Genomic DNA, 25,317 nt, shown 5'->3' with positions numbered 1-25,317 from the left:
GTCTCCAACACAGCCACCGGGGACAAAGCACTCAAATCGGGCACTGATCAATACCGAACACAAATCCACCCCCAATCTGGGCTGGTGGACCCTGCTCAACAGAGAAGCATTTTAATTCTAGCACTTGCCACTGTCTAGGACTCCAGAGGTTCCCGTTTAACTTGAAGTGAAGTGGGAGAGTTTTTTTTAGTAAAAGAGCCCACTGGTGGAAATACTCTCTCTGGTGAAAAGAGGGTCTTTGAAGTTCTCAGCAGTTTGAAGGGAAAAGCACAGGGTGGGGATAAAAAAAAAATGTGCGGGTGTGTGTGCGCGCATGAACACACACACATACACACACCTCACAGCTGCAGGGAGATGAAAACATTTCATCGCTTCCAGAGTAACAGGGGCAGTTAAACGCAGAGCAATTCAAAATTAAATACGACCCATTCCGAGCCATTTGCAGTTAAAGGTGAATGTGTTATTTTAAGAGAGAAATAATCGTGACCAGAGGGGCTGCCTTTAACCGACGCCAACGGAGGGGGCCAGAATCCATGTAAATTATTAAAGAAGTCGCCGCTTGACGCCCGGCCCCCCTGGTACGTCAGCCTCCTCCACGTCCATATTTTCCTGAAAAAACTCAGCCCCACAAAGGAGCACGGAGTAAATTGCTTTACTGAAGGTTAATAATATCTTGTCGCTGAGGTAAAAGACTCAATTACAAAACCTTCAGAAGGGTTCCTAGGGAACTCATCCGCCAGCAGTGACAGAGGCTTAACCAAGCACAAACAGGAGGAAAGATTGAAACATTTCTCCAGTCCCACACCTCCCTGTTTAAAAAAAAAAAGGGGGGGGGCAGCAGCCAAAGTGAGGACAAGGGATCATTACCCAAAGTAGACAGGAGACTTTGAAGCCACCTCCTCTCCCTTTGAGAGACCCCATACCCACAGAAAACCACTCCCCAAGCCCCCTCCAACACACAGACTCTCAGCAGGAATTAGAGTGCAAGAAACCTGACACTAATTTTAGGATCTGATTTATTATGCAGTGCAGACCAGGAATCATCCAGGCCTGTCCATCGCTTTTATCCCTTGCCTCAGAATTAGTTCAGTCCAGGAAGGTCCTCGGGGAAAGAATGGTCAGGGTCGAGTCCCTGAGCCCCGGGACCTCTATGCCCGGGCTTTTGGGAAGCCACCATAAATCCAGGGCACTCTGAGGCTGTTCCTAAGCACCCTGATCGCCGAACCCTCTGCAGAGGCTTTCATTTAAAGGTCCGTGGCACCAAAAACTGGCAGACTGTCCTAAAATACCCACTTTACAAAGAAGGGAAAAAGAAAAGGAACTCAAACTCAAGGTCAAAGAGCAAGGAAGTGGCATAACCAAGAGTCGAGCCTAGGAGCCCAGACTCCCAGACTCCCTGATCTCCCCAACCATGAAGCAGACATCGCCTGAGAACCCGGGAGGTGCTCGAAGCCAGAAAAAGAATTAAAATATCTTTTACTAAGCACTTACTCTGGGCCAGATCATCAGATCAAACAAAGTTCCCGTCCCCCATGGGACTCACCCCCCACTAATGATAATAAACAATAATAATAAATGTGGCGTTCGTTAAGTGCTTTCAATGTGTCTGGTACCGCGCAGCGCTGGAGGAGATACAAAGCACCAGAGTAGAAACAATACCATCAACTCAGACGCAGACGTGATGGACGGAATGCAGGTATTTTATCCCATTTTACAGATGAGAAGACCGAGGCAGAGAAAAGTTAAGTGACATACCCAAAGTCACACAGTAGGCAAGTGAATGAGCTGGGATTAGAACCCAACTCTCCTGCCTCCAAATCCCAAACTATTTTCTCCAAGCCATGCTGCTTTTCGAGGCAGGAGGCTTTGACGGACGGTGGATATTTTACAGATAGGGCCAGAAAAGTGAAGCAACTTGACTAAATTCTCTCAGATGGCCAGAAGCAGGGACTGGGTTTAGAACACGGGTCTCTAACTCACAACCTCGAGCTCCTTCCTCCTTACCACGCTGCCCTCTGTGGGCAGTGGAAACATCGCCCTCAGCAAAATCCCATAACCAAAGTACAAGTTGATCTCGCCCAGCTTTCTCCGTGCCACAGAAAAGCAGGAGGGCCTAGTGGAAAGAGCCTGGGAGTAAGAGGACCTAGGTTCTAATCCCGGCTCTGCCACTTACCTGCTGGGTGTTCTTGGGCATATCGCTTAACTTCTCTGAGAGTCGGCTTCTTCATCTGTACGATGGGGATTCAATACCTGTTTTCCCTCCCCCTTGGTCTGTGAGCCCCACGTGGGACAAGGACTGTGTCTAATCTGCTGACATTCAATCAACCTCACTACTTAGTACTGCATTCTGCACACAGTAAGGGCTTAACAAATTCCAGTTATTCATTATTATCCTGGTAAAACCAGGCCAGCCTGGGTACCCCTCCCCATCTGGGGGCTTCGGGATTGGCGGACTAGGACGGGCGGCCAAACCAGCAGAAGTTGGGGGAGCTGACCGGGCCCGCTAGGATCACAGTCCCCGGAGCAGCCTTCACGGTGCAAAAGTGTGGGCAGAGGGTCCCTGAGGTGGAACCCAGGCCAACTTCCTGATGGAGGTGGGCTCAATCCCAGGCTCAGTTCCACATGCCCTAGGGGCCGGGGTGGTCCTGAGCTGGGCCTGGAGCAGACCAAGACCTCAATGCCCACCCGGGCAGGGGTCTCCCCACTAATCCCACCCCGGTTTGGTTTGGTTTTTTTAAAGAAGCAGCTGTGCCACCTGATGGCGGGATGGGTAGGAGGCCAGCTTTCACGAGGAGACCTGGCCCGGGCACAGCAGGCTCACCCTGAGGCTGACCAACATGACCCCAATCCTCCTCCCCATCCTCCTCCATCAAGCAGGGCTGCTCCTGAAAAGGACCCGACTGCCACACCTTTGAAATGACTGGGGCGGGGGGGGGGGGGGTGCGGTGCTTTAAGCCCTGCCTGGGTCTAGCCTTCTGGTTTGGGTTCTGCTCAAATGAGCCCCCAAATTGCCAGTTAGATTACAAACTCCTCCATGGGGAGAGAGGAAGGAGCGTATCTTCTACCTCCTCCTCTCTCTCCAAGCGCTGCCTCCTGGGCTCAGTAAATGCTATAGGCTCATAGGGAGATCGGTCAACCGGGACTACTTATTGAGCACTCATTCTAAGAATAGCACTGTACTCAGTGCTCAGGAGAGTCTGACATATTAGATATGAGACGCACGGCCAAGTGGAAGGAGCGCCGGCCTGAGAGTCGGAGGACCTGGGTTCTAATCCCAGCTCTGCCAACTGCTCGCTCTGTGACCTTGGGGAGGTCACTTCACTTCTCTGTGCCTCAGTTTGCTCAATCGTAAAATGGGGGCTCAATACCGGTTCTCTCTCCTACTTTAGACTGTGAGCCCCATGCAGGATAGGGACTGTGTCTGACCTAAGTGATTTGTACCTACCCTAGTGCTTATAACAGTGTTGGACTTAAGTACCATAAAACAAACAAGCGTGATTCCTGCCTTCCAGGAGCTCAAGGCCTAGACCCCCCGAACCCTAAGGAGCCTGCCAGCCCCTGCTGGTCATCCTGGTCCCAGAGGAGTTCGTGGCATGGACCTTGGACTCTTTGCATGCCTCCTCCCAGACCTGGTAATCAGAAGAGCGATTCCTGGAGTATCTCAATAAATACCATTGACTGACTGATCGATCTACTGGAGGCTATGCATCCTTCTCAGCGTCTGGGGAGTTCAAATCAAAGCAGTGAGATGTTCTCGCCTATTGGGGGGGCGGGGGTTACGGCTCCGATGGGAACCGCTCTGACCAGCATTTTTTAGGCTGACTGGGCAGAGAGGTTTCCGCCGTTCCACTCTCTTGAGGTTTCACCCTGAAAAGCAGCCGCTGCCTCACAGGGCGGCCGTTCCCTGTTCCACCTGAGAGGAGAGTTGAAAGGCTCCTTCGCCCACCTTGGTGGAAGCAGTCCCCAGGCAGCCCGCGCAGGAGCCGGGGCCCCTCCCCTCCACCGGGGTGGCTGAGGCCCCCCACCCCCCAACCTGCACCTGGAAGAAGGAGAGAACAAGAGCCTGGAGGAAGCAAGGAAGCAGGCCCGGTGCACCTGCCGACCGTGTGAAGAGCGTTATGAAACAGCCTGCGGTCTTTGATCGGCTTGGCGTACGACGCCAGCTCTGTCAGGCAAGTCCCTTGGATTACAGATCGTTCCCGACGTGCTTTCCACTCGGGGCTTTGCCCCCGCTGGCTACCTGGGAGCCCTCCCCACCTCGCCCCTCCGCTTTCACATGAGTGACACTGTGGTCACAAAAGCTTTCAGCCCACGGGATCAATGGGCGGGTGCCTTAAAGCCCCAGAGAAGTCGGCACCTGGGCACCGGGTTTGCAGAAAATATGAGTGACAGCTCCATCTCCCAATCACATACACTCCCAAGAAGGTGAAAGGGTCATGAGCCCCAAAAGGATCCCACGATTCACTGCATCACCTCCCGGGGAGAGGGCCTTGGAGACCGAGATGATCTCTTCCTATAACCCTAACCCCCCACTCTCCAGCCCTCGCCCTGATCAAAACAAGAGTCAACAGATACCCACCCAATGAGAGATCCACACTAGCTACAGCCTTAATAATAACTGGGCTGCTAAGCGCTTACTATGTGCCCGACACTGTGCCCAGCACCGGGGTGGACACGAGATAATCGGGTCAGACACAGTTCCTGTGCCACACGAGGTTCAGTCTAAAAGGGACGGGAGAGCAGGTATTTTTATCCTCATTTTCAAGATGAGGGAACTGCGGCACGAAGAAGTGAAGTGCACTTGTCCAAGGTCACACAGCAGGCAAGTGGCAGAGCCGGGATGAGAACCCAGGTCCTCTGCCTCCCAGGGCCACGCTCTTTCCACTAGGCCACGCTGCTTTCCCTTCACCTCCCTTAACCCTCTTCCACACCCCACAAAATGGGGAGAGCAGTATCCCTTCCCCCAGACAGACAGCGGTTGTTAGGTGCTCAGAGAGATCTGGGCATTTTCTGTGAAGACCCAGACGGCCAAATGTGGTGGGTGGCTTGGCAAGTCGGCACGGTCACCCTGAGTCCTCGGAGGGGACAACACTACTCGGGCTGATGCCGGGGGGTGGGAGGGAAGGAGGGATGGCTGCATCCCTGGAGACTCTGGCCTCTGTTCCGGCCTGGGGCTTGAGAACTGCAAAGGGCCTGGGAATGGGTGACTATGATGACCTCGTGTCTCCCTCTGACTGGGCCACCCCAAGCATTGTCCTGGAACTAGTTACTGATTGATTTTTATTCACTAACATCTGCTGAGGGCCTGCTTTAGGCAAGACGCTGCTAGACTCCAGGCTCCTGGGAATAGCCAAAGGAAAGACACAAGTTAAACACGGTCCTTCCTTAAAAGGGGTTTACAACGAGGTGGGGAGTAGAGGCTAACAGAAACAACCAATAATGAAATACCAAAAAAACCCCACACACGCAATCTCTTGATGTCCTTGCCAATCTCTTGATGTCCTTGCCTCTTCTCCCTCCCCAACAGCCTCAATTCCTGACAGGCCCATTTCACCTGCTTCCCGCTTCATGTGGGGGCAAGGGGCGGGACTTGGTGGTGGCAGGGACAGTGTTCCCAGGAGCCCGGAGCTGAGGGGTGGGAGATAACTGCCTCCTTTCTCAGGAGCTAAGGGCTGAACTGAGAGGCAAAGGAAACCTGATCCATTTCTGATTTCATTCGCTTGGGAGGCAGCCTGGTCTTAGGGGTAGGAGTCAGAGGGCCTGAGTTCTAGTCCTGCCCAGTCACAGGCCGGCTGTGTGACTTCGGGCAAGTCACTTAATCCCTCTGGACCTCAGTTTCCTCATCTGCAGAACGGGGATAAGATACCCACTCTCCCTACCTCTTCATCTGCGACGTTAAAACGCCTGTCTAATCTGACCTGTAGACAGTAAGCTTCTTATGGCAAGGGAACCCAGCTACCAACTCTGCTGTATTGTACATTCCCAAGTGCTTAGTCCAGTGCTCTGCACTCCGTAAGTGCTCAATAAATATCACCTTAGATCCACCCCAGTGCCTAGTGCACAGGAATAACTTAATAAATATACATGCTGTTACTGTATTCCTCTGAGAGGAGGTAGAGGACCAGACATTCACTTCATTCCCCCGAAAGGGGAAGTGACTGGGTCATAGTCATTCTGAAAATTCAACCTCTGGCCTCAAAGGTCAACGCTCCCGTCCATTCAACGGGCCGCTGACTTTCAAAAGTGCAATATTGGTGCCATGGAGCAGCGAGGGGCTAGTGCTTTACTGACCAGAGCAAGTCGGGGGTGTAGCTCCTGGTTCATTTGCTGGAGATACCTGCTGGATTCCGTTAGGGTGGGAGGCTGGCTGCTCAACAACCCTGCTGGTCTGACTCCATGTCTCCCTCTGGGGTTGGTTTGGGCCCTCAAATGGCAGAGAGAGGCTGCAATTTTAAACTGGACAGGCGGAATGACAGCCATTTTCTACCCACGTGGCCCTCACAGAAACTCTATATCCAGTAACTTCCAATCAGTCAATCCGTCAGTGGTACTGATTAAGCGCTTACTGAACTGAGCCATCCTATGGAGAACGACTTTGAATCCTTTCATTCACAGGGCCTTCCAATTCCACCTGGCAGAACACACAACACTCTCTCGGTTGACATCACCTGCCCAAAGGGAAGAGGCCAGACCGGAACTGCCGCTGATTAATGCGGACCCTCCGAAGGGAAGGTTTTGGAGAGGTCGGCTGGGGTCCTGTCTCCATCCCATTTCATCCTGAGGATGAAGGGCTCTGATGATTTGAACCTGAAGGCAACCACTAGACTGTAAGCTCGTTGTGGGCAGGGAACGTGTCTACCAACTAGTGTGCTCTCCCAAGCACTTAGTACAGTGCTCTCCATACAATGAGGGCTCAATAAATACCACTGATGGATTGATATTCGATCGCTCCATCAGTAAGATTGATCAGGAGCTTCCTGGATGCAGAATCCCAGACAAAATGCTTGGGAGAGGATGATACCCTAGAGTTGGTAGACCCGATCCCTGCCCTTAAAGAGCTTACACTTGAGTGCAACCTGCCTGCCCAGCAATTGAAATAATATTAGAAATAACAGCAGTCACAGGAAGGAAAGAAAAAGAAGTCTCTGATAGAGAACTCAAGAGGTTCTACTCCCCAACTCATATCCTCAACAGCAGATGACCCGGAACCCCCATTTCTGGATAACACCGAGGACCTGGGGCGAACCCACCCTGTCCGACCCAGCCCTTGTCCCACCCCCGCTTCTGAAGGTCACCAGTGGGCAGGAGGGTCAACAAAAAGCTCGAAGAACTAAACCAAAAAAACAAAGGAGCCCTGTAACTTCAAAACTCAAACTTACTTGCTCCTTCTGCATTAATTACAATAAACTGCTTCATACCCTAGCAATCACGTAATGGAGCAGCAAATATGATTTTTTTCCTGTAATTAGTCAATTTCAATCTACTGCCGTTTCTCTGCACACTTCCACTTTGACTCTGGCCGAGTCCTGCTCCTGGTGGCTGAGACCAGCTAAGCTCTATGTTCAGCCAACCCAAGACCCAATCCGTCTTTGGGGAGGACCCTTTAAGGCAATCCTCAGCTAAGCAATAGTACCTACCCTCCCTGTTCACCATCACAATAATAGAAATAATTAGAGTACTAATTGTGCTATCTGCTTAAGTGCTTACATCTACCCCAGGACTTAGAACAGTGCTCGACACAGAGTAAGTGCTTAGCAAATTTAATAATAATAATATATAACCGCTCTTTGGCGGTGGACCATCCCAGCTCAGACCCGCTCCCAGGAGGAGCCCAGAGCCGGAAGAGGCAAAGACAACTTCCCAAGGTCAGGCAATATGACAGATGTGAAAGCAGGGAAAAGCCCACCAGACTTCCCCACCACCTGTAGCATTTTCTACCCAAACTGCTTCTGTTATTTCTTAAAAGCCAGGAGCTCCCACGACCCCCTTGCAGGACTACAAAATGGCACCAAAGAAAACGGTTTCCAAGGACCTAAATATTTAGACCAGAACAGTCACGGTGAACTACTTGAATTTTTCACTGGGCTTCTGATATTAATAGGGTTACTGGTTTTGGGCATTTTAATGAAGTTGAACCCTGGCCCGCTTCTCCCGTCACCACCGGCCCCGGCCCCACCCCAGTGTCTAATTTCAGACTTGGTGATATTGAATTTTCTTGGCACACACAATCTTCATATTCCAGTTGTGCTCAGCGCCACAGTGTCAGCCTCACATGGTGACACCAAGGCTTCGCCAGGAAGCCGGGAGGTTAAGCCCCAAGGCCTCCTGGGTTTCAGTGTTTACTCCCAGGGTGCAGGGGGAAAACAGGGTCTTGTACCCTGATGTGTTGTGGGGGGAAAGGAGGAGGACATTAGCAGGCAACCGTCATCTGGGTTTCCAGTTGAAATTGTCAACCAAGAACTTAAGGAGCCAAGGCAATAGAAAGGTTTCCGTGTACGCTCACAGACATCCCTACACTCACCCCAAGCACAAAGTAGGAGACAAATTCAGTTGAAATTCCAAGTCATGAGAAGACAGCTTATTCACCAGTGACTTGTCTCTTCCATTTTCTCTCCCAGCAGCCTGGTCAGTTCACCAACGTCCCTCACACTGCTTCTTTCCGCCCAGGCCACTACAGGTCTGCCTGGGGTTTCCGCTACCCTCTGCTTGGGAAAAATGACTACCAGTCTTAATGGACAGACAAGGACAAGTTTTCTAGGCCCTCGCCCTCCTGGCCCTTCCCCTAGTTCCTTCTGCTAAACACAATATTCCCCCACACACACACCCACCCCCCCCCCCCCCCCACCACCATTTTGATATCAGTTTACAAAGTGAAGGCATGAAGAGAGAGAGTGTGTCAAGGGTAGGGGGGTCTTCGTACTTGTAATTGCTCTACAGGAAATATTTATTTGGATGAACGATACACTCTTGAATCTACTCCAACAACCTGCTCTGGCCCTTAAAGATGAGGAGGAAGTCGAACAGAAGGCGGAGAGGAATCCCGGGGGCCACCTCCAGACCCTTTCCAGGGGACCCCTCCCCCAGGCAGAAACACTTCCCGTCCTTGCGTGCAGGGGGGACAGCCTGGAGATCCTGGCAGGGGCCCCAGAACTGAGACAGCCGGGAAGTCGGATAATAATAATAATTGAGGTATTTGGTAAGTGCTTACTGTGTGCCAGGCACTGTACTAGGCGCTGGGGTGGATACAAGCAAATTGGGTTGGACACAGTCTCTGTCCCACATGGGGCTCACAGTTTCAATCTCCATTTTACAGATGAGGTAAGTGAGGCACAGAGAAGTGAAGTGACTTGCCCAAGGTAGCGAGTCACTTCCTCCAAACCCATGGAAGTTTGGGGCTACCCTGCCTCCCCACCAAAATTTCAGGCTCTTGCACAAACACACACACACCCTCTCGCTCGCTCTCCTTTGCCGTTCCTGCCCCGGGAGTTACACATTCCCCTAATGCTTCGGATTTCAGGACATTTGGGAGAAACTCATCCCAGACAACAAGCTAAAAAAAGAATCCATTAGCATTAACCGGCCTGTCACGGCCAGTGACAAATAAATGAATTTGATGGTTTTAGATCAGTCATTAGGGGACCTAGCCCTAGGCAGATAAAGCCCAGGCGGCTCACAGGGGGGAGGAGATGGGGGCTCCACGGTCTGGGTGGAGTGAAGAGGAGGTGGGGGGAGGAGGAGGGGGCAGCGGGCACTGTCCACTGTCCCTTGGGCAACTCCGGGAGCGCTGCTCACCACCAGAGCTGCGGGGCCAGGGGCCTGCAGGAGAATCCTCCCGCCAGAGGGTTCGAGAGCGGGACGGTGGGGAAAGGGGGAAAGGAACATTAGACTGTTGAGTGCCAACCCATTTTCCCTCAAGCATTTTCTGGACAAAATTCTCCTGGGAGAGGAATTTTGGTTCAATGTGATGTTTTTAATTGACACGCTCATAAAATCCTGCCGCTCCCTCCCCCAACAACTGCCTCCCCCAACGATCCCTCAGAAGAGGAACTCACTCTGATGGGCTATGCCTCGGGTTGGAGTCAGATGGGAAAGAGCCTGGGAGCCAGACGACCTGGGTTCTAATCCCGACCACCACTTGCCTGCTGTGGCCTGGGGTGAGTCAATTCACTGTGCCCCAGAGTTCCCTCATCTGTAAAATGGAGATTCAAATATCTGTTTTCCTTCCTTCTTGGGCTGTGAGCCATGTATGGGGAAGAGACTGTGTCTGAGCTGATGTTCTTGAACCTACCCCAGTGTTTAGCACAGTGCCTGGCACCTAGTAAGTACTTAACATATCACTTTTACATTATTATTATTAGCATTACTATTATTACTACCACCACCATCTCCCAGCCCACCCTCTGGATGGTCCACCCCTGCTCCCAGAGCTCCAGTCTGCGGTCCAGCGGGGAAGAACTGGAGGGGCTGACCAGCCCCGCCTGTCTCCGAGAAGATGCCACGGTGGTAGGGCATCAGTTGGCACATGGGATAATGGAAACTCTGCCGGCTTCCTCGAGGGCAAGACGCCGTGCCTTGGCAAACCGGGGGGTAGGAAAGGAGAAGAGACCATTTGGTGGCCTGGTGTCTGAATAGGGTTCTTATCTTTTGAAGCGGTGTGGAGCAAGAGATACCCGGGAACACCCAAGCCGAATTGTACTTTCCAAGTGCTTAGTAGAGTGCTCTGCACACAGTAAGCACTCAATAAATACGATTGAATGAACAGCAAAAATAAATACCAAAAAAACCCACACCTCGACTTGCAGTGCTAGACAAGACGGAGCAGCAAAGCACAGGCTAGGAACGGAGAGGCCGCCCCTCTGCCGGAAGCCCGCCTGGGGGAGGATGCCCCCTGCCAGGATGGGGAGCCTGGCCCTGCGAGGATGCCCCTGTCGGATGCCCAGCCTGGGGAGGACGCCCCTAGCTGGGATCACAGCCTGGAACAACCCAGCACAGCCCAGGGAGGACACCCTCTGCCAGGAGCACAGCCCAGCGAGGATGCCCCCTGCCAGGAGCACAGATCAGCACAGCCCAACACAGCCTGGCACAGCGCAGAGAGGGTGCCCTCATCTAGTAGCACAGCCTGGCACAGCTGGGGAGGACAGCCCCTACTGGGAACACAGCACACTCCTTCAGCGCCATACTCTTGCACAGTGAGTGCTCAATAGACACCACCCAACTGATGGACGAGACGCCGCCTGATTGTGCCGTGGCAATCCCCACCCATCCCTCCATTGACCCAGACCCCACAGCGGGCACAGCGGGCACAGCAGCCCCGATCCTCCCTTCGGAGCTGGAGGCAAAGCCTAGTGCAGCCTTGCTCCCAGGACCCTTAGCTGCCAGAGGGAACCCCAGAGGGGGCGATGGAGTCCAGGGGCCCGGCCCTGACCCAGAGGCATTAGCGCTGCCACAACCAGCCCCAATTCGGTGCCCGGTAGCCGCAGCGTCTGACCATGTGACTTCTAGACTGTAAGCTCCTTTTGGGCAGGGCACGTGTTTATCATCTCTGGTACATTGTACTCTTCCAAGTGCTTAGTAAAGTGCTCTGCACACAGTAAGCGCTCAAATACTGATGTGGAGGCCTCAGGCCCTGAAAGCAGCAGTAGCACAGTGGAGAGAAGTGAGGAAGATGACGGGTAAAGAGGGGAAACACAACATTAGAAGTGACCAGGAGGAGCAGATGGGGAGCAGGGGCAGAGGGAGCAGAGAGGAGGAGGAGAAGGAAGGAGAAGGAAGAGTGGGGGCAAAGGAGCTTAGCTGTGCCCAGTTAAGCCCAAGGGGTGCCTACATGAGCCCATGAGGTCCCCCTCCTGAGGAAAAAAAAGAAAGAAAAAAATGAGGAATGGAAAAAAACTGACTCAGTGTTGTTGTTCACACAAGGATAATTGGGAGGTAATGACAGCCTGGGCAACAGGCTGAGCGTCTGGACAAACATGTGAGGAGCCCCCAGATCCAACACCACCAAGCAGCTCTGTTCTGACAACAAAAACTCCAAACTCCCAACAGCTACACATACACACACACACACCACCGCCCCCCACCCCCGCCCACCTCCGGTCAACAAGCCACACACATTAAGAGTCACAGCAAAACACTAATAAAGAGGACGTTAGATGGGAGTGAAGACGGAGGTGGGGGAACACCGGGCCCCAGGTTAATGATCTTTTTAAATCCGGTCACCCCTGCCCCCAACCAAATGAAAGCCGCAACGGTAAAACGCACAGGGCAGGAGGAGGCGGGCCCACCTTCCACGCCAATTCCACACGACACCCGACGGACTGATACCCGTCAACTTCCGAACCCTCGACTCTCGACCGGTTCATAAAATGTAACTCTGCTTTGGGCCCAGACTGCTGAAGTCCGCAGCGGGGGAGAAATGCATGGCCTCATTCGAAACCCTCCATTCGGCCCCTCGTTCCAGACAGAGTGGGTCGAAACAGACATTTATGTGTAAGATGCATTAAAGAACGTATCATAATGGCATTTAATGGGAAATCTTCTCTGCTTTGGTGATTTCCTTTCACATTGTGTTTCTCTTCCTTTATCCCCATCCTCCCTCCTATAACACCCTCCATGGAGCGATCCTGTGCCTGAGGAGACGGACACCCCAAAGGGCCCCAGGATGAACCCAAACATAAGAGGGGGGACGATCCCAGACTTCTTTTCCTTGAGGGCAGGGGGGCAGAGGTAGGAACAGCCTCCCCCCTAAAGCTCTGATTCCCCTTCTCCTGCAGTGGCACCTACCCATCAGCTACTTCCCGGGTTCACTCTTATTTCTACCCTCAATCAACACTTGAGAACACATGCACCCTCGACGGTTCGGCCAATCTACTCCTACCGCCCCATAGGGAAATGTTCTTCTGTCTGTCTTCCTCAGAGTGTCAGCTCCTTGTGGGAGAGGAATGTGTCTCGGTCTTCTGTCACGTCTTCCCAAGATCTTAGTACGGTGCATTGCCCCCGCCGTGGGTGCCTCCCACTACATCGCACACCACCTCAATCAACGAAGGGGGTTTTTACTGAGGCTCTACATTGCAATGTACTACACACTGAGCGTTTGGGAAAGAGAGTACAATGCATCAGAGTTCAAAGGCAGGTTCCCTGCCCTCCTGGAGCTTACAATCTAGTGAGCAAAGTCTTTGCTCAAAGTGGAGGAATCTTGCAAAACAATTCCCTCTTGGGCCTTGAATCCCTTGTGGGACCAGGACTCTGTCTGAACTCTTGCTGGACCTACCCCAGTGCTGAGCACAGGGGAAGGGCTGAATACCCTTAATGATCCACAGTATCCTAGGAGTTTGATAATATGGGGGGGTCAGCGATCAGGAGGACTAAACACCTTGGACAAGTCATTACCACCTCCTCTTTCACTCCTCAGACCCTCCGACTGTTTCTTGCCGACCGTCCACTTGTATATCTTGGGGATGACTCGGAGGCTTTGTGCCTTGGCTACTGGATTTCGGTTGCAACTCACCCGGGGCATGAAAGCATCGGGGGACACAAGCCTTCCTCCCTCCCAGACCCTGAGTCCCATGTAGGACATGACCCGAGTTCCATCTAATGACATCCAAGTGCTCAGCGCAATGTTGGGCACATAGTAAGCACATAATCAAGACCACCATCATCATACTCTCCCAAGCACTTAGAACTGGGCTCTGCACACAGTAGGTGTTCAATATCATTGATTGGTGGACTTATTAATGATGATGAAAAAACCATTCACATCCACAGCCATCCATGCAAAATGCTCATCTGTCACAAGCCTGAACTAAGAATTCCACCATCCAAAATTTCAAGGGATATATTTAGTCTGTAATTATGGTGGACGCCTTCCTTGCAATTGTGAGATTTTCAGGAGCAGCAGGGTGGCCTAGTGGATAAAGCACAGGCCTGGGAATCAGAAAACCTGAGTTCCAATCCCAGCTCTGCCAACCGCTTGCTCTATGTTCTCAGGCAAATCCCTTAACGTCTCTATGCCTCAGTTTCCTCATTTGTAAAATGTGGATTTGATACCTTTCTCCCTCCGACTCATTGACCGTGAGCCCCATGTGGGACAGGGACTGTGTCCAATCTGATTAACTTGCACCTACCCCAACTCTTAGAACTGTGCATGACACATAAGTGCTTAAATACCACAACAATTACAATAGTAATCATTATTATTCTTTGTTCATTGGAGATCAAGTAACCAGGAAGGCTAAAATGACCTACAGAATCCTATAACATCCAGTGGCTACTTTGCTGTCCAAAACCAGAGGAAAAACACAAAGAATAAGGGGGGGGGGGGGTCTTGATAGTTGGGAGGGGTCGGGGACAAGTCAGGCTAAAGACCTTGGACAAGTCATTTCCACCTCTGTTACAGGTCAAAGATACTTTCAGTTTGATTCCCAGCCTGAGAAACCTAAGTCCTGAGAAATTTCAAGATCTTGATGGAGGAAAATGAACGGCACAAAATCCAAGCCTCAGAGCTAGCGTGGAGTTTTGAAATGTGAAGCCTTCCCCCATTGTTTTAAGATTACTAAACAAATCTAGAAATAGTACTCTGATGGCTCAAAAACCCAAATACGCCACAGGCCCCCCGGGTCAGAGTAAAAGCCCCGTTCTGAGCAAGATGTGGTATGAAAGAGTTAACTCTCTTTCCTTTAGGTGACACCTTTTTTTCTTTAAACAGCCGTTCCTTAACTGTCTCTGAGGTTGGAATCTAAAACCCCTGCCTCGCATCACACAGCAGGCAACTCTCCTGAGTGTAGACTCAAGACTGTAGACCATAAGGTCATTATGGGCAGGGAACATGTCTGCTAATTTTGCTGTAATTGTACTTTCCCAAGTGTGCTTAGTACAGCGCTCTGCACACGGGAAGTGCTCAATAAATACCAGGGACTGACATTGATTATTCTTTAGGGACCCCAATTCATCCCCTTCCCCCGCACTATTAAAATGTTTCCCCTCTCCCGGGAGACTGTGCCAAAACCATGGGGTTGGGCTTCCCCTCCGGATCCAGCTCCTGTCCCTTATAGAGCACCTGTGCTTCCCCTCTCCACCCCTTGTCCCGGAGGACCCCTGCCCAGGGAGAAAGAATGCAAGGTAGATTCCAACAGTGGTCCAGTCCAGTCTCAAATGCACCTTTGAAGAGGAGCCCCTAGATCTAAAAATCGTGGACAACCTAAAAGCCATCCCCGGCCCAAGGAAACTACTTCCCTCGCTCCACCGGCTCGTGTAAAAGGCAAGTCTGGTTTGAATTCTCAATCTTGTCCCAGTGCTCCGACACATCAAGAGTCAGAACAAAACTCTGCCCGTGACCCAGGGCGGCCCGGCCCAAAAATCCTCCCGGCAATTTCCAGTTTTACCCTATAAAAATAAGAGCATCGACTTTAGCCCCTCGGCCTGGGCGGGTTCCTTCTGCCGTCCCGCTGACCCCCGCTGGCCGCATCCAGGGGCCAGGGTTCTCCTCCCTCTATGTGACTTGCTGCTGCGAGTTTTGTGATTCAGACTACATTCCAAAAGCCTCCGGACAGTGGTCCGAAAGGTTATCCGGAGGGAACTTTCCTGACACCCACACTGCGAGAGGAAAGTCCGAAGGCTGCGACTAAGTCGGAGTCACTCTGGGGTCGTCTGGGCTTCTCCGACCAACATGTGACCAACAGCCCCGGGAAGCAGAGGCTGCAGGCCCAGAGCCCTGACCAAAGAGTCCACTGCCGCCCATCCCCCCCAGCCTGGCCCCCAGCCCCCAAGGGAGTCTGTCCGGAAGGGATCCGGAAGGGAGACGGGCAGCGCCTTCGCACGCGACCCTCCCCCAGCCCCAGGCCAGCCCCAGGCCAGCCCCCCTAAGACGCCCCGCGCTCCAGCTTCAAAACCTTGCCCTGCCCATTCCCCCTTTGAAACCGGAACTGCCTGGCCACGCCAGCTCTGCTGGCCAAAAACTTCTGCGCGCTCGCTTACCTTGGGCTGTGCCCGACGGGGGAATGCAACTTTGGGGTCAATCTGAGGAGAGAGAGAGAAGAGCCGGTCAGTGCGGTGGTACTTGCAGAAAAGGAGAAAAGCAGAAATGCATCCCAATTATTAATCCCTCATTTCTCAGGTTTAGAAATTGACATTGTAGAACCTTCTGGGCCAGTTGGAAGGGAAGGGTCTCTCAAATGGGCTCTTGTCGGGGATGGGACACACACAAAATTCATACTGCTCTTGTTCTCTGAACTCACATAATGCATTCCAAACTGTAATTCACAAGATGTTCTAGGTTACTGAGACAAAGGTCTAGCAAACACTTAAACATTGAATACTGAATAATGCCTGCTTCTAATTTGTGATGCACTGCTGCGAGATAAGATGGAACATCATTTTGGATTTTTATACAGCAAATCCTAACTTCCTAATTAAATGGAAACATCACTGACTATATAGGTAATCTGCTGTTACTCACTGTCCCTGCTGATAAAATAACTAAGTAAATAACCGGGGGTTGGGGGGAGGCCTGATACATCAGACTTCAACAAAATTCTGCTTAAGCAACATCACTTTAGCAAACTTCAGAGTTTTCAAAAGAGCTTTCTGTTACATTATAGTCTTCGATCATCTGCTCTTCAGTTACCCTCAAAGGGCTGGGGTGCCCAATCTTGGAGGGGTTTGTTGTTGTTTTTTAAAGACAGATAAAACAAACTCTTAAAAACTCCTGGGGTTCCAGGTCCAAATTTTCTTGCTTCCCCTTCTTCCCCCCACCCTCTCCCCAAAAAAGAAATCACCACCTTCCCATGAGCAGCTGCCTAAAACTATCTGGAGAAGCAAGGACACTGGAAGGCGGGGGAGGAAGGAGTGGTGAAGAGGGGAAAGGAGGGGGAGGAAGAGGGGAGAGGAGGGAGGGGGAGAGAAGGGGGAGGAAGAGGGGAGAGGAGGGAGAGAAAGAGGGGAGAGGAGGGAGAGGAAGAGGGGTGAGGGGGAAAGAAGGGAGAGGAGTGGGGGAGGCCCTCACATCCTATGAAAGAAACGAAGATAATTTTTAAATCAAGGCAAAGGGCTGAAGAGAGTTTGTTCTTTAATTACAAGAAAAACAGCTTCCAGATAAGACAACGGAGGAAACCTAGGCCCCGATCCGCTGCTAGCCAGGGACGATGATGTCACACTATAAAAGTTTCCCACGAAAGCATTCGGCCTGCTTTGGGGACATGGCTAGTAGGACTGGCTCCCCGAATCCAAGCATTTGTCTTGGGAGCTCTCCTTTAGGCTTCTCCAAAGTCCTAAAGTCTTTGGGCAAACTAGAGAGAATGGGCTAAAGCCCGCCAGAAATGAGCTGTTCCAACTCCAGGCTTTCAGAGGGAAAACTGCTTCATTTTGCAGTGTAAGTCTGAACTTCATAGTCTACCACAAGAAAAAGTGAAACTTGAATTTTAAAAAAAACAAAACCTCAACCTGCCCAGATAAGGATGAAATACTCAGTTTATTTCTTCTGAGGCTCTTCTTCTAGGAGTCATGTCACAAGGTGACAGGGAATCATTTCAATTACATAATCATTTAATGCACCATCAAAAATCCAAGGGACTAAAGTAAAAACCGGGCTCCTGTTTTGAACGCACACACCTGAGAAATGAGAGATTTTTTTTTAAGAGAAAAAAAACCCAAAAAACGATTATCCTTTATCTAGAAAGCTACCCTTCCAAAAGATTAACATTGTCTACAGATGTAGGCAGTACTGACTAGATACTCGTCTAAGAGAGAAATACAACAGGTGTGGATTTTCCATTCTGCTGACCAAATTAAGGCAGGAATGAACCTTTCGAAACCATTTCCAGAAGGAAAAAATAAACAGGGAAGGCTGGCCAGCACACAATGGGACTAATGCACAGTTGCACTCTCGGACAATCTGGCAATTTGGGAGAGGACCGGGCGAGAGACGGGGAAGGGCCATTCAAAGAGCTTTCAAAGTAGGATGCTAATTTACGAAGGCCAAGTCTCAGAATTCAAGACGCCATTGCCATAAGGTGGAATGGCGGTTTGCTTTAGGGCAGTTTATTTTGTTTGGGGGAAGGAACTTTGGGAGTATCACAGTGTTCAATGGAGCCCTAAGATGAGCATGGCAAATCCATACCTTTTGTAAATCCCTGTCAACTATTTAAAAAATAATAATAATAAAAATGAAAACTACCAAAATAAATTAGTTTAGTTAGGTACATTTCTACTTACTGTAGCTACAAAAGTCCTCTAGGAAGTGACTAGGGTACTATTTTTGCAATGAATGGCCATTACCTAAACAAAGCTTTTAAGGTAACTGTAAACAAGATCGCCGTTTCCAACCGATCTGCCTCCTGCACTGAACACGTTGAAACAAAGTCAAAGGCTATGTTATACTAAATAACAATAACTAGAAACATGTCAACAAATAATGAGTGAAAATTGAACTGATTTACACCTGAGAGAGACGGGATTTATTTTTGTCCTGCAAGTGGATTCCATTATCACAGAACCACCCGCCTGATGGTAATGAATTATTCTGCCGCCAAAATAAATTCTGCCAGGGGAAAAGGGAGAGGGACGGAGCTGAAAGGACAATTCTGGGGTTCGGGGCAGACAAACAACTATTTCTTAGGTCTCTTGCTAAAGAAGAATTTCGTAAGTCTTTCATATAATATTTTCCTGGGTTCATTTTTCAGTACTGTAATATTAATTTGTGTTCTCTTTTTGAGTTTCTCCATCCCAAGAATGGAAATGAGAAATGCATTCTTTGGCCAGATGAATTGGTTATCACACTACAACTGATTACACCTCAAATCAAATTATCCAAGAATGCAGAAGGCTGAGGGTTGCACACTTTGGCAAGCCTGGCAGAAGGAAAATTTGGAAGAAAAGAAAAAAAGGGGGCGGGGGGAGGGTGGTGGGAAAAGTGCCCTGATAGTCTTGCTGTTTTGGGAAGAGAGAATCTCAGGAGCATAGTGAAAATTCAAACAGCCTAGGCTGTCTGCAATAATCCTAACCCTCCCTAGCTAAATGACATCAAAGACTCACCAATATAAAATGGCAGTGTCAACCTGGCCCCCTAATTAATGCAGCCGCCGTAGAATGAAATAAAACTTTGCTTTGGGGGGTCAGATCAAACCACAAGCCACACAAGACAGTCTGAAATAACACCAAACTGCTGAAACTCCCCCACCCCCGGCCCCCATTTCGCTGATGTTCAACCAAGGAGTTAAAACCGAATCAAATGTCTCTCTCTCCCTCTTCAGATGGGACCAACAACATTTCTGAACTCCACCAGTCTTTTGCCACTCCCTCTGGGATTGCTGAGGCTTCCAACCGGCTCAGAGTCCCCACACTACTCCAAATCAAAGTTTTAGGTGTGATAAGATGTCAAAGCCCAGAGGGAAAAACAAAACAAAAAACAAATCAACAGCCCAGTCCAAGGCCTTATGAGCCCAGGAGACTCCCACATCCTCTAGGTCGGTTGGTAAAGGGATGTGTCCTCCCGGCCCCCTCCCAAAATCCCAAACCCCAACACTTCCTCTCTGCTGAGACCTGACCCCCTGGTGTTCACCCCACTGGTCAGGGGTGGGAGAGGCCACAACTGGTTCCCAGAAATGAATTTCACGGATAGGGGGTCCCACCGTGCGCTCTATTTTGTTGAGATTTTTTTCACCCTTCAGACAACTCGGCTGTTTGAAAAGTTCCCCAAGCTTGGTCGCCACAAAACTCGACGGTCTGCACCTCATCTCAACTACAGTGGAAACTGGGGCAATGTTAAAAAAAAAAAATTAAAAATCCCCGAAATTAAAAATTCAAATTACATCTTTCCCCCGCCCCTTAAAAATGCCCAGTTCCAGCAAACCAAACACAAGGACACTGTCCCTTTAAATGAGCCTGTCATAGTCGTAACATTGCAGAAAAGGAGCGAAGAACAACAAAAACATACCGTCTTGGAATCTAACTCATGATGGGGCTGAGCTAATACTTTATCTACACTTGCTGGATCGGCAAACGTAACGAAACCGAAGCCTCTGAAACGAGACAAAGAACAAGAAAAATTAGAAAAAAAAATTTTTTTTAAAAAGGCAGAGAGGAGAGCAAGAGGAAAGCAGGACAAAACAATCTCCCCCCCCCCCCCAATCCTCCTATCCTTCCCAGTCCCCCCGGTTAAAAAAGGAAAAAATACATTCGGTTCAATGGGTGAAGGTGGTGGAGGGGGGGAGAAGAGGCAACTTGGAGATTGGTGTCTGTCGCCAATCACTGGCCACCACAGTTCCCTCTTGGCCCCACTCCTCCCCCTCTTAAAACTTTGTTTTATACTGAAGCATGTAGGGCACTTTGGGGTGAGGTTCACCTTCCAGCGAGGAGGCTCAAGACCTGGGAAAGATCATTTGAGAGAAGTGAAATTTAAAAATAAAAAAATAAAAAACTATTTGCAAAAGTGTACGAAGCCCAATGTCACATTCTGGATGCCAAAGAGAAGATGAAGAAACACATGCTCCAAAGCCCAGAAATGAGTCCCAACACCAAAGTGAGGATTCACAAGAACCTTGCTTCGGAGGGCAGAGGAGAGAATGGAGGAGAATTCAAGATCAAACAATTAATTTTTTTTAAATCCTGACCCGTTGATACTTCTGCAGGTTCCGCCCCCCCCACCCCACCATAACACTTAAACTTTGTTCTAAATAAAAGCCGAATCCCAAGGGGATGATTTTACCTGGAGCGTTTTGTGGTGGGATCTCTCATGACCATACATTCTCTAATCTCTCCAAATTTGCTAAAATAGTCTCTAAGGCTATCTGTAAAGAGAGGAGAGGGAAAGAAAAAACACAAACAGCAATGCAAATTTGGAACGCTGGACGAAAACAAAACTACTTGTTTATGTATTTTTTTTTTTTTGCCCCCATTTCTTGAACACACCGGGGGAAACATGGCAACGGAGGTCGAATAGAGGGCTCGAAAAGGATTTGCTATTTAAAATAAATAACCTTGCACAGAAGTGGGGAGTCAATGGCCTGGGGGGGGGGGTTGCACTGGGATAACAAAGAGCCATAAAGAAGCCAAGGAAGGGGGCATCTGATCTTCCCCCCCTCCTCCCCTCCCTTACCTGGTGAGGTCTGCCAGCTCAGGCCACCGATAAACATTTTACTAGAGGAAGAAAACATAACAGAAGTGAGCACAGATGTCAGATCGGCCATTTTGACGTGTAACTTACAAAAGCTAAAAGGAAGAGAGGTGGGGGGGAGAGAGAGAGAGAGAGAGAAAGAACTGAGAGGTGGGGAGGGGGAAGGTGACGGTGAAATGCAATCAAACAAAGGTGTGTAACTTCCACGGGGGAGGGGATGGGCAACCCAAAATGCCCGCTCGTGCTCGGGGGTGAACGACCCCGGGAGGGGGTGGGGGGTGGAGGGGAGGGGTTGGGGGAGGGGAAACTTACCCGGGGTCGTGCTGCGAGTCGTTGGGGCTTCCCGAGGTGGCCTGGCTCCCATCTGCCTCCATCTCTGAGCCCCCCCCGCCCCCCCGCCCCCCGAAATGCAGCCCCACAGTGAGATCCGAGGGGAGCCGCGGTCGGAGAGGAGCCTGAGATCTCCCTCCTCCTCCTCCTCCTCTTCCTCCTCCTCCTCCTCCTCCCCCCCCCACCTCCCTGCCGGGCCGGGCCGGGCCGAGCCACGGGGCCGGGGAAGCGGCGAGATCCGTCACACGTGGGATCGGCTCAGCTCAGCGCCTTCCCTCCCCCTCCCTCCCCTCATCATCATCATCACCATCATCATCATCATCATCTCCTCCTCCCCCTCCCCCCGCCCTCGGGGCCCAGGCCGGTCCCGCCCCGCTCCCTGGGCGCACGTGGGGCGGAGTTCTAGAACGTCGTGTAACCAATCCCGGTGACGTCACGCCCCCCGGGGGGAGGGGCCCGGCACACACACACTCACCCCCCCCCCATGGACCGAGCCGAATCCGAACCCAGACCCCCCCTCTCCCCCCCCCGCCGAGCGACACCCGCCCGCCCTTTCGGAGCCGACAAGGACAGGCCCTTCCCGGGGTCACAAGGGCGGGGCAAATCATCATCATCACATCATAATAATAATAGCAGCGATAGAGCAGCCCCCCACCCCCGTAAAAGTCCGCTCAAGTTTTCTAGGTCATCGTGCGAGCTCCTTGGGAGCAAAGCTGGTCTCTCTTTATTGCCGCCTTTAGGACTCTCCTCAGCGCTTAGGACAGTGCTCGGCGCACTACGGGTGGAATGAATGAATTGAATCCGTCCCTGACCTCGCCCTCTTGCCAGATCACCTCGAATCCCCTCCTCGCTCTTCCCCCCAGGAACAAAAGTTCTCTGCTCCTCTCCGGGACCGAATTCCCTGTTATAAAACTGATGGTCAAAGTCAGGGAATAGTGACACCCCCCCCCTTCCACATTTCTGGATGGATAATGAAGTTGGGGGGGGGGTTAATATCCAATTCGAGGTCACGGTCAACTGATTTTGACATGAAGAAAATCTATGCATCAGGTAAAAATGATCTGATATAAATGGGCGGGGGGGGGGGGACCGCTCTGGAAGGCGCTCGTGGGTTTACTTAATCCAAATGGGAAGCATCTGACTATTTCCTAAATCACCCAGGACTGGCCAACTGTACCCTTACTAAAATAAAACGAGACCCACGGGCTTGGGCCGAAGCCCGTCCTCCTTAAACAAATTCTCTCAGGAAGAAGATCATTGGTCAGACACTGAACACCCCCCCCCCCCAGCATTCCTCAGCAACCTCCATTCTTCTTCGCAAACCTCTCTTAAAGGTATAGGGCTCCTTCTTCCCAACTAGCCTAACGCACTTAACACCTGATTATTATTGTTTTAAATTCATTTTATGAGACGTTTTGACCCCGTTGAATATTTGCTCCGAATCAAAAGCGTTTGACCTTGGCCTCGGGAAAGTCATGTTTGAAAGCTGCATACCTGGGTGGAGAGGGGGAGATCGCGTTCGCTCCCGACATTGAGGTGCGATAATAATACTGTCTCACGGGGTTTTAAGATCCTGTGACCTCGGTGATCAAAGCGCTTGAACTTCTATCAGGCACGCAGGGGTCCCTGTGAAAGGAGAAACGCATCATCCCCATTTAAAGACTGAAAAACAAAAGCCAGAAAACTGAAATGACTAGCCCGAGAGCACACGGTCACAAGTCTGGAATCCGGGGCTCTCTTTTGATCATAGCCCTCCAAGAAGGTTTCTCTCGATCGCCCATAGGACAGAGAGGCCTGGACGAGCCAAATACGGTGTCTTCGGATTTTTTAGTTGCTCACAGCAGAGAGTAGATTCGTTACCCATCTCAAAAAGATAATCGTGCTCGTGGTCCTCGTTAAGTGCTTTCGATGTGCCGACTACCAGGGTTCAGAGAGAAAGAGGGAGAGAGAATCCCCATCTTACAGATGAGGAAACTGAGGCCCAGAGAGATTAAGGAACTTGCCCACGGCAGGGAAGTCGGCGGAACCGGAACCCAAGTCTCCCGAACTCCCGGACCTGTGCTCCTTCCACTAGGCCGCAGAGCCTTCCACCGTAGGAAGGAAGGCGGTCATCCAGAGAGCCGGGTTTTAGCAGCGAGTTCAGACATATGGGAGTTTATGCTTTGTTTTGCTTGTGGAGAGGCTTAATGAGAGGAAGTGTGGCTAAAGCAACAGAGTGGGAGTGAGAGGCCTGGGTTCTGTTCGTCAAGTACCGGACCACCGATGGCGACTCCCTCTATTAGACGCAGGACCTCAGCACTCAGGAACTTCGGTCCCCATGAGTGGGTTCCTATGAGATTTCATCTTGGAGGGCTTCTGAAGAGCTGCTGAGGTAAGGTACTTCAGCAAATGGCACTATAGAATAAATCTCTACTCGTGTATTGCTACTTCCATCAATGTTATTAGATCGCAACACATTTCACATGCAATTACCTGAAATGCTCTTTCAGGATATCGCTCTAGTCATCTCTCTATCCCTGGAGCACACTTTTCAAAGGTCACTGTCAAAATAAAGAAAAAATTATGAATAAAACGATGCCTTAAGTCTGTAATGAACAACCCCAAGCGGGGTTAAAATTGGAAAAGAGAGATCAATTTTAACTTGCTCTTTTGCCACTTAGCGCTCCTTGTTTACTTTTAGTATTAAGCTCCACCTCTGTGCTATAGGCAACTCCTAATAAATAGTCAGTTCAACTCGTCCATCTCCTATAGAAACCCAAGGTTCACCTTGAGGAGGCTCAGAGCCCGCAGAAGAATCTTCCTTCTGCTCTTTGTCTTCAGGCCACCTTTCCCCGAGTTCCCGCAAAAGGGTCTTGCTAGGGAAAAATGAAATACAGGAAATGCTTCCGAGACCTAAATTCCAGCCCTGAACTTCCACCTGCTTCTTACGTAGGTAAAAAGTGGTCAGGTTTCTACAGTAACTATGACTCGGAAAACGTTCGCAGCTTTAAGGCTTTATCCCCGTAGCACTAAAAGAGGCCACAGATTAGGGTGCCGACCTGCAATTCCTCTGCAAGTGTTGAGCGAATAAACGCCGGAACGGCCTGGTCCCCGCTAAACGACTGGGACCCCAGACTTCAGCAACGGTCTCAATCGAGTTAACGTCTCCATGATCGCAAAACAATGGCGAGCGTTCAATCTGGCGCTCCCTATATTGGACCATATGCTGCTTCCACCGGCTGTTTGTCATCTTTTTGCCGTTTAGTATAGTATTATTATCTCCCGCTGACATATTTTCAACATCATCATCGTTGTTGCTTTCCCACGATAGAGCCACTTTCTTCACGTCTCTGGCCTGTACCCAGGGGTGGATTTCTGGGAGAGCCCTGGCGGGGTGGAGGGGGGCGGTGGTGGTCTTTCCGACCTAGACTGCAGTTAGTTCAGCGCGGAGCCCAGATGGAAATCTCTTCGAGGCTTTCATGTCAGGCCTTCCATTCCCTCACACATAGTCAAGTTACCAGCCTGATCTCGGTTGAGGCTCTAGGACCCGCCGAGCCCAGGGACCAACCCTGACGCTCGATCTGGAAATGACTGACACAAGGCGCCCTTGCACTTGGGTGCGTGCTGAGGAAGCTCAGCCTCTTGGGTCCAGTCCCACACTCGAGATTCAGCCTGTATTCCAGGCTCAGAGTCCAGAAATCTCAGGCCCAAGCCTGCCGTGGGTATTGTTACCAGGTCACCGGGGCGTGAAACTCCCTCACCTTACCTCCCTTGCTTAATTATAAGCTCTTGGAGAAGGCAGGGACCGTGTCTACTCTCTTGGACTCTCCCAAGCGGCCGGTGCAGTGATCGCACAGAGTTAAGCGCTCAATAAATACCGGTGATAGATGGGTAGGTTGTCCTAC

General features: G+C 50.8%; 1 protein-coding gene across 11 annotated transcripts in view; it reads right to left on the bottom strand.

Moving 5' to 3' along the window:
- MSI2 (musashi RNA binding protein 2) overlaps positions 1-21,738 on the bottom strand; it is a 303,580-nt gene extending 281,842 nt beyond the window's left edge. For 6 of the 11 annotated variants that reach the window (XM_029082063.1, XM_029082064.1, XM_029082065.1 and 3 more), the window contains exons 1-5: positions 21,416-21,737; positions 21,086-21,126; positions 20,696-20,777; positions 19,925-20,009; positions 15,970-16,011 (exon numbers count right to left, since the gene is read on the bottom strand). In XM_029082063.1, the coding sequence (XP_028937896.1) occupies positions 15,970-16,011; positions 19,925-20,009; positions 20,696-20,777; positions 21,086-21,126; positions 21,416-21,477 (312 nt within the window). In that variant the 5' untranslated portion in view covers positions 21,478-21,737. Of the gene's footprint in view, positions 1-15,969; positions 16,012-18,267; positions 18,332-19,924; positions 20,013-20,695; positions 20,778-21,085; positions 21,127-21,415 lie in introns of those variants that run through there. The other 5 variants (XM_039914434.1, XM_039914436.1, XM_029082068.1 and 2 more) reach the window with 4 other exon arrangements.
- Between the last annotated feature and the right edge of the window lie 3,579 nt (positions 21,739-25,317).

Source organism: Ornithorhynchus anatinus, chromosome 17 (assembly GCF_004115215.2).
Source record: "Ornithorhynchus anatinus isolate Pmale09 chromosome 17, mOrnAna1.pri.v4, whole genome shotgun sequence".
NCBI classification, from domain to species: Eukaryota; Metazoa; Chordata; class Mammalia; order Monotremata; family Ornithorhynchidae; genus Ornithorhynchus; species Ornithorhynchus anatinus.
Note: the sequence above shows the minus strand (reverse complement) of the source record. Positions and strands in the feature narration are given on the sequence as shown.